This window comes from Phoca vitulina, unplaced genomic scaffold (genome assembly GCF_004348235.1).
Source record: "Phoca vitulina isolate PV1807 unplaced genomic scaffold, GSC_HSeal_1.0 scaffold3, whole genome shotgun sequence".
Taxonomy (NCBI): Eukaryota; Metazoa; Chordata; class Mammalia; order Carnivora; family Phocidae; genus Phoca; species Phoca vitulina.
The window spans coordinates 31,578,194-31,595,031 of record NW_022589706.1 but is presented as its reverse complement, the minus strand read 5'-3'; the positions used below and the strand labels follow the sequence as shown (position 1 = coordinate 31,595,031).

Genomic DNA, 16,838 nt, shown 5'->3' with positions numbered 1-16,838 from the left:
ATTCACATCTTAAATATATATTTTTTCTTTAAACCATATTTGCTTCTTGACCTGTGTTTATCTAATTAATGTAAAAATTTTAATTGGTCTAAATTCACAAAAATACGCTTTTCAGAGGATATGACAACATAAACATTTGTTTTAAAGTAGGAAAATCTTAAGTTTGATAAATAGAGTTTGCCTGGTTAAAGTGCTTTTGTCCCAATAATGGTCACAAGGAACTGAGTTAGAAGGCACATGCCACATTTTCATACATTTAGCCTTTTTAACTTATTTCTCATCAAGATAGCCAGACATAATATAACATAATACTATATTGTAAATGATCTAAAGGAATTCTAACACTTAGGTACAGTTTGGCACTTTTATCCCAATTTTTTTATAGCTGTGCATCACACTTCAATCTTATCAAATTAAGAAGACTTGAAGCTCATATGAGTAGTTCTAGCTCTAGTTTAAGATTTCAGGGAAGCTGACTTAAGCACCATTTTCAGGTTTTTGAAGCAGTGTATCTCAGAGCTTAACTCAGTATAAGCTCTGAAGTCTGGCAGATGAACTTCTGAATCCTGTCTCTGCCACTTCCAAATTTGACCTGTCAAATCACATAACCTCCTAAGCCTTGGTTTCCTCATGAGTAAAATAGGCATGATAGGCCCTTACTTTATAAAGTTATTGTGAAATGTAAATGAGATGCTATGTAAATGCGTTTAGCATGGTGCCTGGCCCATAGTAAGTGTTCAATAAATGTTTAATGTGACTATACTCTTGTACTCACTTGAGAAACTATGAACTAAGAGAAACTGTCCTGGTTGCATTACTAAGTTTGTTTCTCTAAGCTCATTCTCTCCTTTAACTAATGGCTGCACAGGAAAAGATGACACACAGTGACAGGTTGCTATGGGATGGTGTGAAACACTTATTTCACTACAGTACGACTTGGTTTCTGCATTTGACTATACTTCCATAATAAAGTAGATATATTGGCTTTGTGTGTGTGTGTGTGTGTGTCTGCGTGTGTGTGTGTCTTTATGTCTGTGTTTACCTTGTACCCTGTTTTACTTCTTGAAACAGATCTTTTCCCCCAGGACACAGGAATGGAGGAGAACTTAGTGTAAGACAATAATAGTATTTTACCCACTCTGGTCACAGGCTCTAAGGCAGGGATGGGGGCCCATGGACCTGTTAAGAAGAGCAAAAGTAAATCCCTGAGATTCCTTAAATTGTATATATTGCTGTTATAATGATGGCTCATAAATACACACTGATTATATTTTTTTCTGCTTAATATAAATTTCTCCAGATTTTCTGATCAATAACTTAATATGTGCATTAAGAATTTAACTTTATGTATTTAGCATTAAGTGTTAGAGTTCTCCAATGACAATACAATCAACATGTCACTAACTTGCTTCAGAAGAGAGGTTTTGGTTACATTTCAAGGTTATATGCATCTAATAAAATATCTAAACAGGTGTATAAAAATGATTTTTCTGATAAGTTTAATATTTTATCTGGCCTAAAATACTCATCTAACAGGTGGAGCTGGCCGGAGGGATTACGGAGTCAGACATCCAAACTCCCTTTCTGTTCTTACTCTCTTCTACTATAATTGGGACTGGGGGACTTAGTTCTTGGCAGTCACATCTGAGAGCTTTTTGGCCAGACGTGTAAAGGCCTTCTTTTTCTCTCCCCTCATCAATGGTTTAGTATTCCAGGGATTTCCTGTTATTAAACTGCCCCGATTAGTTGTCTCCCAACCCTCATCCTTGCCTTAGATTATGGGGCTGGGTTAGTAAGGTATTATGACAGGCCCAGTCTAGGTCATAAACTCACTCCTCTAGCCTGGCGTTTAGGATCTGTAAGGTAGATAGGAACACCAAGCATATTCTCAGATACACATACACACACGGCCAATAAAGAATTTATTCCATTTATTTAAGTATGCTATAAGAGAAAAATCAACCTATAATTTACATAGGTGAGGCATTGAAGACAAGAATACATGTGATATTTAGGATAATATCAATATCTCCAGTTTGGCTTAAATAGAAAATGAGAGTAATAGAAAATGAGTTTTGGAGTTTAAATTGGGACCACACCATAGAAAGGCTTGTTTATGGGTCTAGCAGATTGGATATGTTGCTGAAAGCCTTTGCTTTTTTCTGAGAACAAGTACTATAATAAGAGCTATATTTCAGTATTAGGTAGCTGGGATTTTAGTATAGATAGCAGGAAGTAGATATTAGAGATGAATAGATCTCTAGAATGTCATTTCAATAGATTCAGGAAGAGGTTAGAAGGTGATTACAGTAGATTCAATACGAGTTAATGAGGATCATAACTGTGGGGAGAAGACTGAAATGAGAGGTGACTGAGACATTATCAAAGTAGGCCCAACGGGATTAGGCCGCTGTCACACGAGCAGGGAATCAATAGGGGGATAGGAATAGAAATAATGAAGAAGACTCTAAGACTGCAAACCTGGCTGATTATGAAGATTGTGGTGCTTTTATAAAAAAGAAAAATAGAAAACATAGCAGGAGGAACTGGTTTACAGGGAGAGAATAATGAGCTCTTTTTTAAAATATGGTATTTGAAGTTTAGGAAATGTCCAGAAGGCAGTAAACTCGTGGTGCTAGAATTTCATGGAATGATCAGTTGCTAGATGTGTGTGGAATCAGTTACAGATGAGAGCAGTTCTATGATTACATTATACACACACACATGCACACACATGTATATGTGTATATATGATATGTATATATATGTATGTCATGTGTATGAGGGTAGGTGGGTGTGAGTATGCATGTGTGTAGAAGAGATAGAAAAGAGAATTTTGTGGGAATGTTACTGTGTAGAGTGTATTGGGATGTGACATTAGGAGACTATAAACCTCATTATTGCAAATAATGGTTAATTTATATAATTGGGGAAAACAGACTAGAGATGATAACTGTTTTCTAAAATCTTATGGGCTATTAGTTGGAAGAGAAATAGGATGACAATCTGGCAGAGACTGCAAGAGATTGTATTTTTTTTTTTTTTTTTTTTTTTTTTTTAAAGATTTTATTTATTTATGTGACAGAGAGAGACATAGTGAGAACAGGAACACAAGCAGGGAGAGTAGGAGAGGGAGAAGCAGGCTTCCCGCGGAGCAGGGAGCCCGATATGGGACTCGATCCCAGGACCCTGGGATCATGACCTGAGCCGAAGGCAGACGCTTAACGACTGAGCCACCCAGGCGCCCAAGAGATTGTATTTTAATAGAGAAACTAAGATCCTGTAATTCAGATCCAATAACATCCGGTTGTTAAGGATAATATATTCTCTTACAGAAATGCCATAACTTAACATCTACTGAGGGCCAGACATGAGACTAAACAGGCTTGTATTAGTTTCCAGAGGCTGCTATAACCAATTACTGCACGCTTGGTGGCTTAAAACAACAAAACTTACTGTCTCAGGGTTCTAGAGGTCTGAAGTCCGAAATCACTTTGGGCAGAAATCAAGGTGTCAGCAGGAGCAAGCTGCCTCCACACATTCTAGGGGAAAATGCGTTGTCTCTCTCTCCCAGCTTCTTTCCTGTGGCTGCTGGTATTCCTTCACTTCTAGCCACCTCGATTTCAATCCCCTGACTCCATGGTCTCACTGCTGCCTTGTCCTCTGTGTGTATCAGATGTCCTTCCAACTCCCCTGTGTACGGATACCTGTGACTGACTTAAGGTCTAACTGGATAATCCAGACTAATTTCACCATCTCACTATCCTTAATCACATCTGCAAAGACTTTATCATACAAAGTGACACTTTACAGATTCCAGATATTAAGAACGGATATATTTTCTGGGGCTGCTCTTTCAGCCTCCTGTAGGACTCATCCTCACACGTATCTTTACTTAAAGCAACTCTAGGAGGGACGCACCATATTTTTAATCCCTCTTAAGCAGAATGGGAAAAGAGTCTTGATGACACCCCTAGCTACACATAGCTAGTGGGTGTCAGAACATTGAAGCACAGTTTTGCTATTTCCAAAGGTGGAGCTTTTTTTTTTTTAAACTGTCGCACAACTTCACATTAAACGGCTGTGAGCATCTATGCTTCCATTTTCCATTCACGTTACTGATTCTGCACTGAGCGGCTTCCATAATAGGCACACTTTTATGAATCTCAAAGTAAAAAGAGGTGGCACTCACATTAAATAGTATGGCAGCTACAAAACGTTACATCTCGCTGACCATTGTTAGAAGTACTTGAAAGTACTTACTGGCAGGCAAGCACTCAAGATCTGAAGAGATCTGACAAATAAAAATCCCCTCAACTGTGACTTTCTGCCTGCAATTTCTGCTGCTTCTGGAATCCAAGAGTATTACCCTCTTTTCTTTTTCTTTTTGCCTTGTCACAACCTCTTCTTCCCCTCTTGTCATCAAAAGTTTTTTCTCAAGCCTGAGACAGCTGTTTCGTATTTGTAACAGCAACGATAATTTACAACCAGCATGGTTTTATGTTCACATAAATCTGTTATACACAGCACATCACAAGTGTAGCCCCAGCCTGTATTTACAAAGCGCCTTTCTTTCCCCTCCCAGGACCATCAGATGTGTTGTAGATACAACGTCTCATTAATCCTTGCCAAGCACCATGCAGGAGTTATGATCCACAGTCTGTGGACATGAAACAAGCAAGAGTCGACTTGTGGTCACAAATTTGAAAAACAGATCAATTATCCATCTTATACAGAATGTCCCTTGAAAAGGGAGGTCATTAGAAGGTGACCACCTAGGTGCGTGGAAATACTTGTTAACAACATCAATAATAAGGAATGGTAGATTCAGAAGTGGGAACCCAGGATTACACAGGTCTTAATTCCAAATTCCAAAATGAGCCTGGGCATCTTAATGGAGTTTTTTTCTTTGAGGGGGGTTTATTTATTTTTTTAAACACAAAAATGATGAATGTGCCACAGAATCCTAGCTCCCATGAGTGAAATGTGGAGGGCGGTTTTAAATGTAGCCCTCAGACAAGGTGTCTGTAACCATTTTGCATGTGATCGGGCTTCTAAAAGGACAAGTGAACACGTGATACCTTTCCTACTAGAAATATTTAGGTGCAACAATCCCATACAATCACGTAAGTGATGTAGAATTCTTTGGCAGAGCAAAGAAAATGGGTTTTCCTCATTATTTATGGTTCCCAAATACTTTTTATTTCTCTTTAATAACTTAAAAGGAATAATATAGGGACCTTCCCAAATATTTAGAGTAACTAGAGAGACTGTAAGCCTCTTCTTATAGCTCACTGCCAAAGGCTCATCTTCTTCATTTTTCACTTGTTTTTGTTACACCTTGTAAGCTTAATTATACTTGGGTTTATCTTTTTTTAGTTAAAAGAAAACAAAACAAAAAGATGTTCTTTGGGAATAAAACAATTCTCTATGTGCTTAGCCATTCTTTTGTAGGTAAGACTAATTTCATTTAATTCAGTTCAACAATGAGTTACTGAATTAGTATGAGCCCAGTCATGCGGGAGGTGCTTCAGGAAATGCAAAGCTACAAAAGAAAGAATCTCCGTTCCACAGTGACTAAAAGTTTGGATATGTGTCTGTGTGTATGCGTTGTGGAGCAGAACACAGAGATGAAAGTTAAAAGTAGTATAGAAATGACTATTATTTAAGACCAAATAGGCTCCTTACTTTGAGATAGATTCAAACAAACTGCTCTGGGTCATTAAGAGAGTAGGAGCAAGAAATTATAGCCAAATGTGAGAATGGAAGGTTTTATGCTGAAAACACCATTTGGCACAGGCTCTGAAGGGTATGGAGTGTGGAAGGAATAGAGTCCGTGGGGAGGGAAATAGGCATGAGTTAAGCAAGGCATTTACCAGAGGCAACACGTATATTTTGGCTGCTGTATCGAGAGCACTACAAGATGGGCTGGGATAATCATTTGGGTCACACTGAGGACCATCCTCAATGCCAAAATATGGTATTCAAGTTTCATCCTGTGTGCAGAATGAACTATTTAGAAGGTTTTTGTACAAGTGAGACACTTGATGGAATTAGACTTCAGGAATATTTATTTAGCAACATTGCAAAAATAGTTTGAAGTGGAACTAAAGCGAAGTCAGAGAGCTGGTTAAGAGACACAGTAAGAGGTAATGAGAAACCTGTTAGAAGTGGTGGAAATGGGAACAGAAATGAAGGGATTGATTTAAGAGCCACTGTAAGAGTAGAATTAACAAGACCTGGAAGTAATTGGAAATAAAAAATGAGTCCATTGGGTAGCTAAAGGTGACCTTAGAATTCCACTACAGAAATAACTACTAGGAAGACACAGATATATGAAATGGAAGGATAAGATTACTTTTGAAAACCTCCTCAAATATATGTTCACTTAAACATATATTTTCTCTCACATTTTTTCCTAATGCTACATTACATTTGCTTATTCACTTTATTAGTACGAAGTGACAGAACAAATCAGCTCCTGAACTGAGTGACCCAAGGAAACAAGACATGGTCACTGCCCTCATAGAAACCATAACCACTTCGCATAAGATAGGACAGCAGATGTGTGACTTGGGGACAAATATTTATGTGGGGATGATGGGAGCTTTCTTACCTCTCTGTGGTCATCTTGGTGAATATTTAGTAGCATAAAAGGTAGTGAATGTTCATTCAGTAATGAATGATGTAATAAGTAGTAGATACTATAGATATTCAGAGGAGTAAAGATCATTTTATTAATTTGGTCAAGCAATTACTCTGATTAAGACTTCATGATAGGCTAGAAAGGCAGTTTCTACCTTCAAGGAATTTAAGTTTGGGACTGGGAGACACACTGTAAATAAATAAGTACAATCAGAAGTTAGCAAATACAGGGTGGGTCAAAAGAGTGGACTAATGACTAATCATGTCAGGATGGAAAAAGGAGTACCACAGCATGTTTATCTTTCCAAATTACACTTCTTTTATTTTCTTTTTTATTCCCCTTCATTCATAAAAATGGTTAAGTAATGATAGTAGAGACTAGAAAACATAAAGAAATGAGTTTAATTTTTCTCATATAAAAGTTAATCTTTATTTATTCAAATAGCCTTTTACTCTAAGATGAACTCGCCTCCTGTATGGACTTTAAGTTTTAATTTAGTGTGAGAATTTAACTGATGAATTAAAAATAATGCCCATTCCTTAGTTCACTCCAATCACAATTGGCCCCTGCTCCCTCCTTCCTGCCTATTCAAACTTTAGTTACAGGTGCATTACTGTCACCCTGAGCCTGACGTACGTGTGTGTGTGTGTGTGTGTGTGTGTCCTTCCTCTTGGAACTACCACTATGCCTGGTACACAGCAGGTGCTCAACAAATGTTTAGAAAATCAAAATAGAGGTTTTTTTTTTTCCCTTTTGACTCAACTGTTTAATACCTAGAGACACGTGGTGCTAATATTTAAGATGGATTGGTTCATTCTGTTCAAGTAGGACATAACCATTCACACACCAATGAATTTAGTACTATTAAAGGTAATTTCCCTTCTGGGAACTGTGCCTGTTGCAGATATATTTTACATATTCAGTCTTTTTTATCATCACTACGCAAGTAGAGATTAAAATAAAAGGTTTTTTCAGGTGTGCAGTTGTACACGTAGACTGCATTTGGAAATGCCTGTGTATTCCAAGAAAAAATATGGAATTATTCAACATGTTTACACCCAGAACTACCCAGAAGTCACCTGTCTTTTCTAAAGATGAAAATATTAAGGTTTAATTTCTGTACTACACTAGCCACCCAAATGACTCAGAGAAGCTATAATTTCCTCCGTTTTGTACCTGTGTAATAAAACTCAATGGAGTTCATCGAAGGCCCTGTTTCGCCCAATTTTACAATTTTGGCCTGTTGTGATACTTTCATTTTGTTTTATTGTGTTTAACGTAATGTTTTTACTATTGCCTTTAATTCACACATTGTAATATCTTAAAGGAGAGCTTTTGTGTTTTATTTTCTCAAATAAGTTCCTTTTAGGACATGAAAATTTAATACTTCATAGCCTCTCAAATCTATCAGAGAGAACTTCATGGCAAATTGCTTTGACATACGTTCTCTCCTTTCTTAGTATAGCCTTATGACTAGGTATTTCTATTCTTATTTCATTTTTACTAGATAAAAAACTGAGGCCTAAAGAAGCTAAGAGACACCTGGAAGCCATGTGTTCATAGGTACCACGTGTAGAGCCAGAGTTAGAGTGGAAATATTTGGTTCCTCCATTAGTTGTCTCAAAATTCAAATAAACAAATCGGCCATACCACCGATGGCCAAATCACATGGGATATTTATACTGAGTAATAATAATTAACATTGTGAGGATTTACACATGCCAGGCACCACCTAAGTGCTTAACATGTGTTAGCTCCTTTAATCCTTACCACAATTATGTGGAAACAGAGGCACAAAGAAAGTCAGCTAAGGAAAACACACCTAGTAAACTGTCAAACTAGGATGTGAGCCCGGCCAGTCTGCACTGTGTCTCCTTAAATGTTATTCTCTTTGTTTGTGTTTCCATGACAAGAACAGATTTAATGAAACAAATGTAAACTGATAATGTCTTCTAAACTACACTTCCTATCAGTAAACTTAGAGAAAGTTAGCCTTGAACCCTGTAATTCTGTGAAGTACTTTAAAGGAAATTGAATTTGTTTCCACATTCTAAGAGGTAATCTTTATTAATGGTCACTCATTAATGTTTTATATTTAATATCTGATTAGAATTTTACTGCCTGGAAAATCCCTTCCTATTCATTATATAATTTAGAATTACTGAACTTCATAACATAAATGAATTTAGGGACCAACCCCAACATTTTAACGGACAAAGACCAAATTTTAGAGAGATTCCATGACGACCTCAAAGCACTTTGTTAGAGTGACTTAACCAAGCTCAAACCCAGATCTTCCAAGGCCATTCCCACACTGAAAAAAAAATGTGAGCATAATAAATGAGTATAGTATGTGTGTGCGCATGCACGTGCGCATGTTGTCTACTGACTGTTCCTTAAAAAAATAATACTTGTGGAGAGTCATGAGCTAGTTAGCTGGCTTGCAAGTCTCCAAGGTAAGGCTGTCATTCCCCCTAAAAGACGATCAACTCCTAGATGAAAATCCTAATGTATTTAATGGCAAATAGCCAAATGAAAAGATTTAATCGTCCAAATACTTTTGGGAAAGTTTCTAGGTATACGTATGTATTGGATATTTTTAAATAATTAACTCCTTTTAAAAGTTAAGTCTTAAATAAGTAACAGATTTGCTTATTCATTGATTTGTTGCTTATTCTAATAATTACCAGTGAGCTTATTTATGTGATGGAAGAAAGCCCAGCTGGTAAGACCACCAAATTACATTTTGTTTTCTTTTCTTAAACTCAATCTGATTGGTGCTCTAACTCAGGAGGCAAGATGCTTTTAGGAAGATCATTTAGATATATATTTTATTCTATCACAGTTGAAGAGACACAGAGAAGTTTCTGACACACATGCTGTTCCCATATATGCAGGACTTGGATTTAGTGCTATTTAAATAATTTTTCATCTTGTGCTTAGGGCATTTCATGTGGCTTTGGTTCATTGAATGGAATAATGTAAAATTAGAGTTTTAAATTATCCCTGGAAGCCTACAATTAGCAAGCATTCTCAAGAAAACTAAGCAACTAGAGTACATCATTATTTCCTCTGAATTTTATTTATTTTTCTTAAATTTCATGTCATAAAATCCCATAAATTATTTTATTGTTGTATCTTAGCCCCAATTTGAATCCACTAAGTTATCAGTAATTATTTAAAGTATGCTTAATCAAATAGCAATAATAATACATAATACATTAGGCATTACCAAAAATCTGACATTAATCAAAAGGAGACTATTTGTTCCTCCCAGTGATTTATACAGAAAACTGTCATAATATTCTGTACATTCAAAAGTGTGGACTAAATAAAGTTAAAACTTTTCCTTTAAGTCATAATAGAAACATCTGAACCTGTTTGGTCTGCTGATGGAAGCCCAGCTTGCTTAAAGATAGTTTATGAAATAGAAGGAGTGAAAAATAAAAGTGTATATTTGCTGTTTCTGGTTAATATCTGTACCTATTCTAAGTTCTTAAAAAAGAAGAAGGAGAAGAAGAAGAAGAAGAAGAAGAAGAAGAAGAAGAAGAAGAAGAAGAAAGAAGAAGAAGAAGAGGAAGAAGAAGAAGAAGAGGAAGAAGAAGAGGAAGAGGAAGAGGAAGAGGAAGAAGAAGAAGAAGAAGAAGAAGAAGTTCTTAAGATCATAATAAATTCAGGTTCCCACTTTTTTTTTCCAGAATTTAAAGTCTATAGTGGGAGACATTCTAAAGTGTTCATGCATTTTAAACACTCAGTGTATAAAATATCATAAAATAGCCTGTGCGCTTCACCTGAGCACTTACTATGAGCCTCCTCTAGGTCCTACCACAGTGCCTGGCTCATAGTGATTAATGCCTTCTTCACAGAAGTCTTCCTGGATGTTCTGTCTTATACTCCAATAGCAATTCATTTCCAACACACATATGTTGCATTCTATTGTATTGTGGAGTTTCTGCATCCATCTGCCATTAGGCATAATAATCATATGTAATTTATTTAGCTAACACATGGACTTTATATAACTCTGTACCCTCCCTAGCATATCAGAATGAAACATTTGCTCTGGTGATACCTAATACCTTTTTCTATACTGTTTTCCACTCTGATGTTACCTTACTGCCTTGGTATTCTACCAAATGCTCTATTCCCCTGCCTATTAACAGAAAAATGATTTCTCATCACTCAATTATCCTAAGATATAAATTGGTTTTCCCAGGTATTTGCAGTTAATCTTTTAGTCATTATTGGGAATGAAAATCATAGACTCTTCTGTAGGGATTTCTGGTCAAAGTAAGGCAGGAGACAGACAGAAAAGGTAAAAAGCATTTATTTATATCCTATTTTGGAGTAGCCTGGTGGTCCTCATGCTAGCTTGAGGTCACACTCACCCAGAAAGATAATTAGATAAATAGATGCTACACCTCCTCCATCACCCTGAGCTCCACGTAAACACATACATAGAAACCCTTCAGCAAACCTAAAATCTCTGGAGATGGCCCTGAACATTTGCCCATTAGAAAAAATCAGTGATACATGCTGATTGTTGAGATTTATTGTATTAGACCCTTTAGTATGGTATTTCATTTGATCTCAACCTATGAGGAAAGTACTATTACCCCATTTTACAGATGAGAAAATTGAGGCTTAGAGGAGCTATGTATCTTGCTCAAGGCCACTAGACTGTTTGCCAGAGAGCTAGAATTTGATTCCAGATCACTAGGACTTTAAACCCATTTCCTTTTCAATATTATTACCACTCAAATCTGATGCCCTTGAAACACTGATCCTGCAAGTAACACTGAAGAACATGGTTAACACCAGCGTGGGTCTATTAGTCAGAGTCATACACGTTGGTTTGTTTCCCCACTTTTCTGAGTAGTATAAAGTATTCATATTGGTTATTAATTCATTTACTATATATTAGACTGAAGAAAGGTTCATAATCTTGGCTACAGATTGAAATCACCTAGTTCTATTAGATGGCCCAATGGCCTGATGGCATCTCATTAAAGTAGAGTGTCTAGAGTTAAGACCAAGGCATCAATAAGCTAAGCTTTCCAGGTAATTCCTTATGTGGCCAAAGTTGAGACCCTATGGGTTAGACCAATTGTTCTCAGCTCTGGCTACACGATAGAATCTTCTGGGCAATTGCTTAAAATTACTGATGCCTTTCCCCACTCCCCATTCTGATTTATATAACCGGTTTATAAAAGTTGACTACAGGAAAAAAATAAGATTTGAGTAACATACTTCTCAATGGTTGGGCTTTAGTTAATCAAGGTTTTATTATAGTTCTGGGTATCTGGTGGCATTCAATAAATGTTAAATGGAGGTCCTAATCCCACAGCAGAGTCAAGAAGAATAAAATATGCTCCCTCTTGGAAGTAAACTGTTTGTGTATTTGAAATAATTATCTTGGCAAACTATCACTTTCTGGGAAAATTGTCCTCCTAGGTAATTTACCTCAAATGGTAAACCTTGTATTTTAAGAAAGTACTATATTTCAACTATATTTTCTCACCATAATATTAGGCACATATATATCTTACTTCACTTTCATAATTCTCTTCAAGGAAATAGACAGGAAACAAGATTAAGAGACTGAGGATAAGATTTAAACCAGTCTCCCACTTGGAAACATAAATGAGGCTATTGTGCCTATGAGCCTGAAGAATACTACTACTTTGTAAAATAGAGCAATGATACTTTCTGCTTTTATAATGGCAAATATATACACAAAGGACTCCTAGCCCAATAACTAGAACAAAAATGAACTAAGCGTCTCATGAAACAGTTATGGAACTAACAAGTTATTTACATATGATATCTTTTTTAGATTTCAGGAACTAGTAACTAAAATAACAAAAATCTTCTTTTCAGCATGAAGTTATTGATGATTTATGATGGCAGAAATGCTCATTAAGAAAACCCCCTAAACTTGATTGTATAAATAATTAATCAGCATGCTGCATGTTTCAATGTGCATTAATAAAGCTACGTGTCATATTTAATTCCTCAAATATAAACTAATGCAACAAGCAGCAATTTTTTGAAGATAAATATTCTTGGTTTAAAAAATTTTTAAAAATATAAAGCTTATTTAATTTGACCTTCCCACTTCTTATTTAATTCTTCTACTTTTTTTTTTTTTCTTTTCTTTTCTTTTTAGGACCACCTCAGAAAATAGTGTCACCTAAACAAGAACATGAAGATAGGAAACACGACAAAGTCACAGATAAAGGAAGTGAAAGTGGGACTTCCTGTAATGAGCTCTCCACTTCCAGCTGTGACAGCCACTCAGAGGCGAGCACTCCCCAGGACAACCCACCCAGTGCCCAGCAGGCAACAGCTCACCAACCCAACACCTTAACATTGGATCGCCCTTCCAAAAAAGCACCTGTGCAATGGATGCCCCCACCAGACAAACGCAGAAACAGTGAACTCTTTCAGACACTCATCAGCAAGTCCCGGGAAACGAATCTATCCAAAAAGAAAGTCTGTGAGAAGCTAAGTGTGGAAGAAGAAATGAAAAAGTGTATTCAGGATTTTAAAAAAATCCACATTCCAGATTATTTTCCAGAGCGCAAACGCCAGTGGCAGTCTGAACTGTTGCAGAAGTATGGCTTATAGTAATCGTCACATTCCTGCGGTATTTCGATGACATTCGACGTTTACTGCAGTGCCACCACCTGGCTATATCCTGACGATGGTCAGTGTGATTCTTGCTGCTCTCTCTTTTTGTGAATAGTGGATGTGGGACAGTATTTTCTTTCATTCTTTTTTGTTGTTGTTGTTGTTTTTAGAAATATGATTTTGAAAAACAAAAAATAATAAATGTTTATTCAAAATGGCATATCTGATTCAAACCATTCTGCAAGAATGAAAGTAAAATGTGCATGATCAAGAAGCTTCGAATCTTGATTTTTGAACTGTGGTCAACTGGATATGTTTGTCATTTTGTAACTCACCAAAAACAAGTCATCGTATCTCTCCAACGAAAATGACAATATGGATGAAGCAACATCAAGTAAAATGTTAGATGATGGTTTTGGGACCCAAATCCAAACCTGTTTAAATGTTAATGCAATAAAACAAGTTATTATTTTTGCATGAACACAATGTAACAAATAAATCACAAGACATAGGGAAGATCTGTTTGTTGCTTGGAAAGAAAAAATATTACAAAAAAATAAAGCAAAAAAAAAATGTTTCAGGCGAAGCCTATAAATGTAAAATGTCTAGGAGATTGATTTTATTTGTTCTGGATCTGTGATATTTTTGTGTATGTGTATGGTGTTCTGTATGTTAAGATGGTGTAAATACGCCTTATGCTGTTGTGTTCTGGCACTGACCTTCATATATTAATGCTAGTCATGATTATTTCTGTTAAATGAGTCCTTACATCAGGCTGTGAAAATTGGTATAATGATCTGAAAGATCCTATTATCCTGTTAATCAAAATAATTGAGGAAAATGGTAAAGAGCTTTATGTATTTATTTAAAAAAGGAAAATATATTAGAATTCCTTGATTCCTGTTGACTCTCTTTGAAAATACTCAGTTGTCACACTGTCTTCCATGTTCCCTTAAAATCCCAAGCTGGAGAATGATATGTTCAACTGTAACGTTGACAAGTTAGAGTTTTAACATAATTCAAAATGGGTATAGAGTCCAATCCAGATAGCCGTGGGATTGATTAATAAATCCTTAACCCACAAGAGTAAAAGACTTCATCTGAGAATGCACTAAACTTTTATTTTAGCTGACAACCAGATTGAAAGCTTCTCCAAAGACAATTGGGAAGTTACCTCCTACAAATTAAGAGACAAAAATGTCAATAGCAAGCTGAGAGGTTAACCTGAATGACAAGAGATTTCTTCGTGGTTGCATATATGGAAACAAGCTTTCTTACCATAGGCTACACTGTTTTTGCCTCACCATCTCTATGGAAAGAAATACATAATATCATGAAATTTCACTAATGAAGAGGATGAAAAAGAAGGTAAAAATATCTTCAGGAATTATAGAGCTCAATCTCTGTGGTGGGTTAAAACAGAAGTTGAGCAGTACTTGTGGTATCATTTATTTAATAATATAGGGAGATAAGCATTGTTATCTCAAAAATGTTTTAATCTACATACCTTTTTAGGCATTCTTAGATTTCTCAATCTACTATTATACAAAATACCATCTGCAGTGGACTATTAAAGAAAACCCAGATATGTGATTGGCCTTGAATTACCTATCAGGCTTTAGGGAAAGAGCTACTCTCAAATTCTGCATTTCCTTTTGGGAAGGTTGGGAGACTTGCCGTGGCCTGATGTAGCTGTAACATGCTGGTTAAATGAATACAGTTGGTGGTTGGGTTGTCACAGTTCAAATCCCACCTCTACCATTTATGACCTGTGTGATCTTAGGGATAATCGGGGGTAATATTAATATAGAGAAGACTTAAATGAGGTAATTGAAGAAAAGCATCCCTACCACTCCTGGAGATAGAGGGAAAAGGGGAAGTGGCGGTCTTACTAGAATCCAGGAACCAAGGCTAACAGATGGAGAACTTAGAATACGAGGAACAAGCTGTCCAGTGAGAACTGTAGCCACTAGAGAGTCAGTCACTTCCACAGATGCCTTGCAAAACAAAAAGAAAGGGGAGGGGGGTGCATTATCTTAGGTTCCCAGTATCCCACCAATGTTCTCCATTGTTCCAACATGAATGGAAACCAGTTGGTAAAGGAGCCTGGGAAATGTAATTTATAGAGGTGATCCCCTTGTGATACAAAGCCCAGCAGTGAAGGGCAAGGAATAGATCTAAAAAACACTTCGCACCCTAGTCTGTTCTTTCCCAACATAGAACTTCAAATAGAATTGCAATGGCAAGAATTTAGTACATGTGGACTATTTCAGATCTTTATATCTCTACGTCACAAAAGAAGGAGTGTCTATCCTTAGTAAATCAGAACCCATTTCAATAATAGCCTATTGAACACTTACCATACACCAAGTGTTTGGCTCAAAGGTTAACAATACATTCAAGAAATATGAATTACCAGCTGTTGCCCTTGGGAAGAAACTTATGGTCTGATTCTCCCAAACCATTATGCTTTCACCAGAGGCTAGAATCTGGCTGGCCCCATTTGGGGTTACAAGGGTATCAAGGAAGGCACCTGGAATGGGGGCTCTTCCCTAAACAAAAGGAGACTCCAGATTTAAAGATGAGTTGGGCTAAAACTGGTGTATAAATCTCCTTTTCCAAAGAATCAGGAGATAAAATCTGGAGAATCACCAAAAGCCGAAAGCGCTGGAAGCTGATGCTGAAGTTGAGTATTTATGGAGAGTAAATGCATTTTGGAACTCACATATACACTTTTTGAATATTTATGGAGTTCACATGGTATACCTTTGTTTGCTACACAGTAGACACTCAACTTGTGACCTGATGTCTTATTGTTGTTATTTTAAATAGAAACATATTGAGTACTAAAATGAGAACAGGAAATAAAGTTAATTGTGAGATACTCAATTTTGGAAAAGTAGACTAGACGTATTTTTCCTTATTCCTCTCACTAAATATAACTAAAAACCCTAGACATTATATATAAAAAAGCTCTGAAAGGCTGAGAGAAGAAGTAAAGCTAGGTAGGGATATTGGGCCCCAAAGAACAACATGGTAATGAGTTTCCTGGGTTTCCTGGGTTTTCTTTTTACCTCATAAACCCCAGTCTTGGAACTGAAGAAGTACCCGGTAACCCAGAAGAAGTAACAGGTGCAAACAAACACCAAAAAAAAAAAAAATCTTGCTCTCTCTAGCCAGGAAAGGGACAGCCTAGCAACTTAGCAAAACTGAAAACTTTTAGATAGTAACTGCTATGCTATTTCAGTTTGAAGGTAAATGGACACAACTGCATTACATAGTAATAAGGCTCCCCACTTTTTAAATAAAGATTTATTTACTTATTTATTTATTTATTTGAGAGAGCGGCAGAGAGAGAGCAAATGGGATGAGGGGCAATGGGAGAGGGAGTGAGAAAATCTCAAGCAGACTCCCCACTGAGCATGGAGCCCAGGACCCTGAGCCAAAATCAGGACTCAAATGCTTAACCGGCTGAGCCACCCAGGCACCCCAGGCTCCCCAATTTTTTAGACTTTCTTAGAGTGGTTTTAGTTCACAGCAAAACGAGAGGAAGGTACAG

The 16,838-nt window shown here is 36.7% G+C and overlaps 1 protein-coding gene across 1 annotated transcript in view; it reads left to right on the top strand.

The window, feature by feature from the left end:
* KCTD8 (potassium channel tetramerization domain containing 8) overlaps nt 1-16,568 on the top strand; it is a 233,514-nt gene extending 216,946 nt beyond the window's left edge. Inside the window, exon 2 of the mRNA XM_032400282.1 lies at nt 12,816-16,568. Coding sequence (XP_032256173.1) covers nt 12,816-13,276 — 461 coding nt within the window. The 3' untranslated portion in view covers nt 13,277-16,568. The remainder of the gene's footprint in view (nt 1-12,815) is intronic.
* The last annotated feature ends 270 nt before the right edge of the window (nt 16,569-16,838 follow it).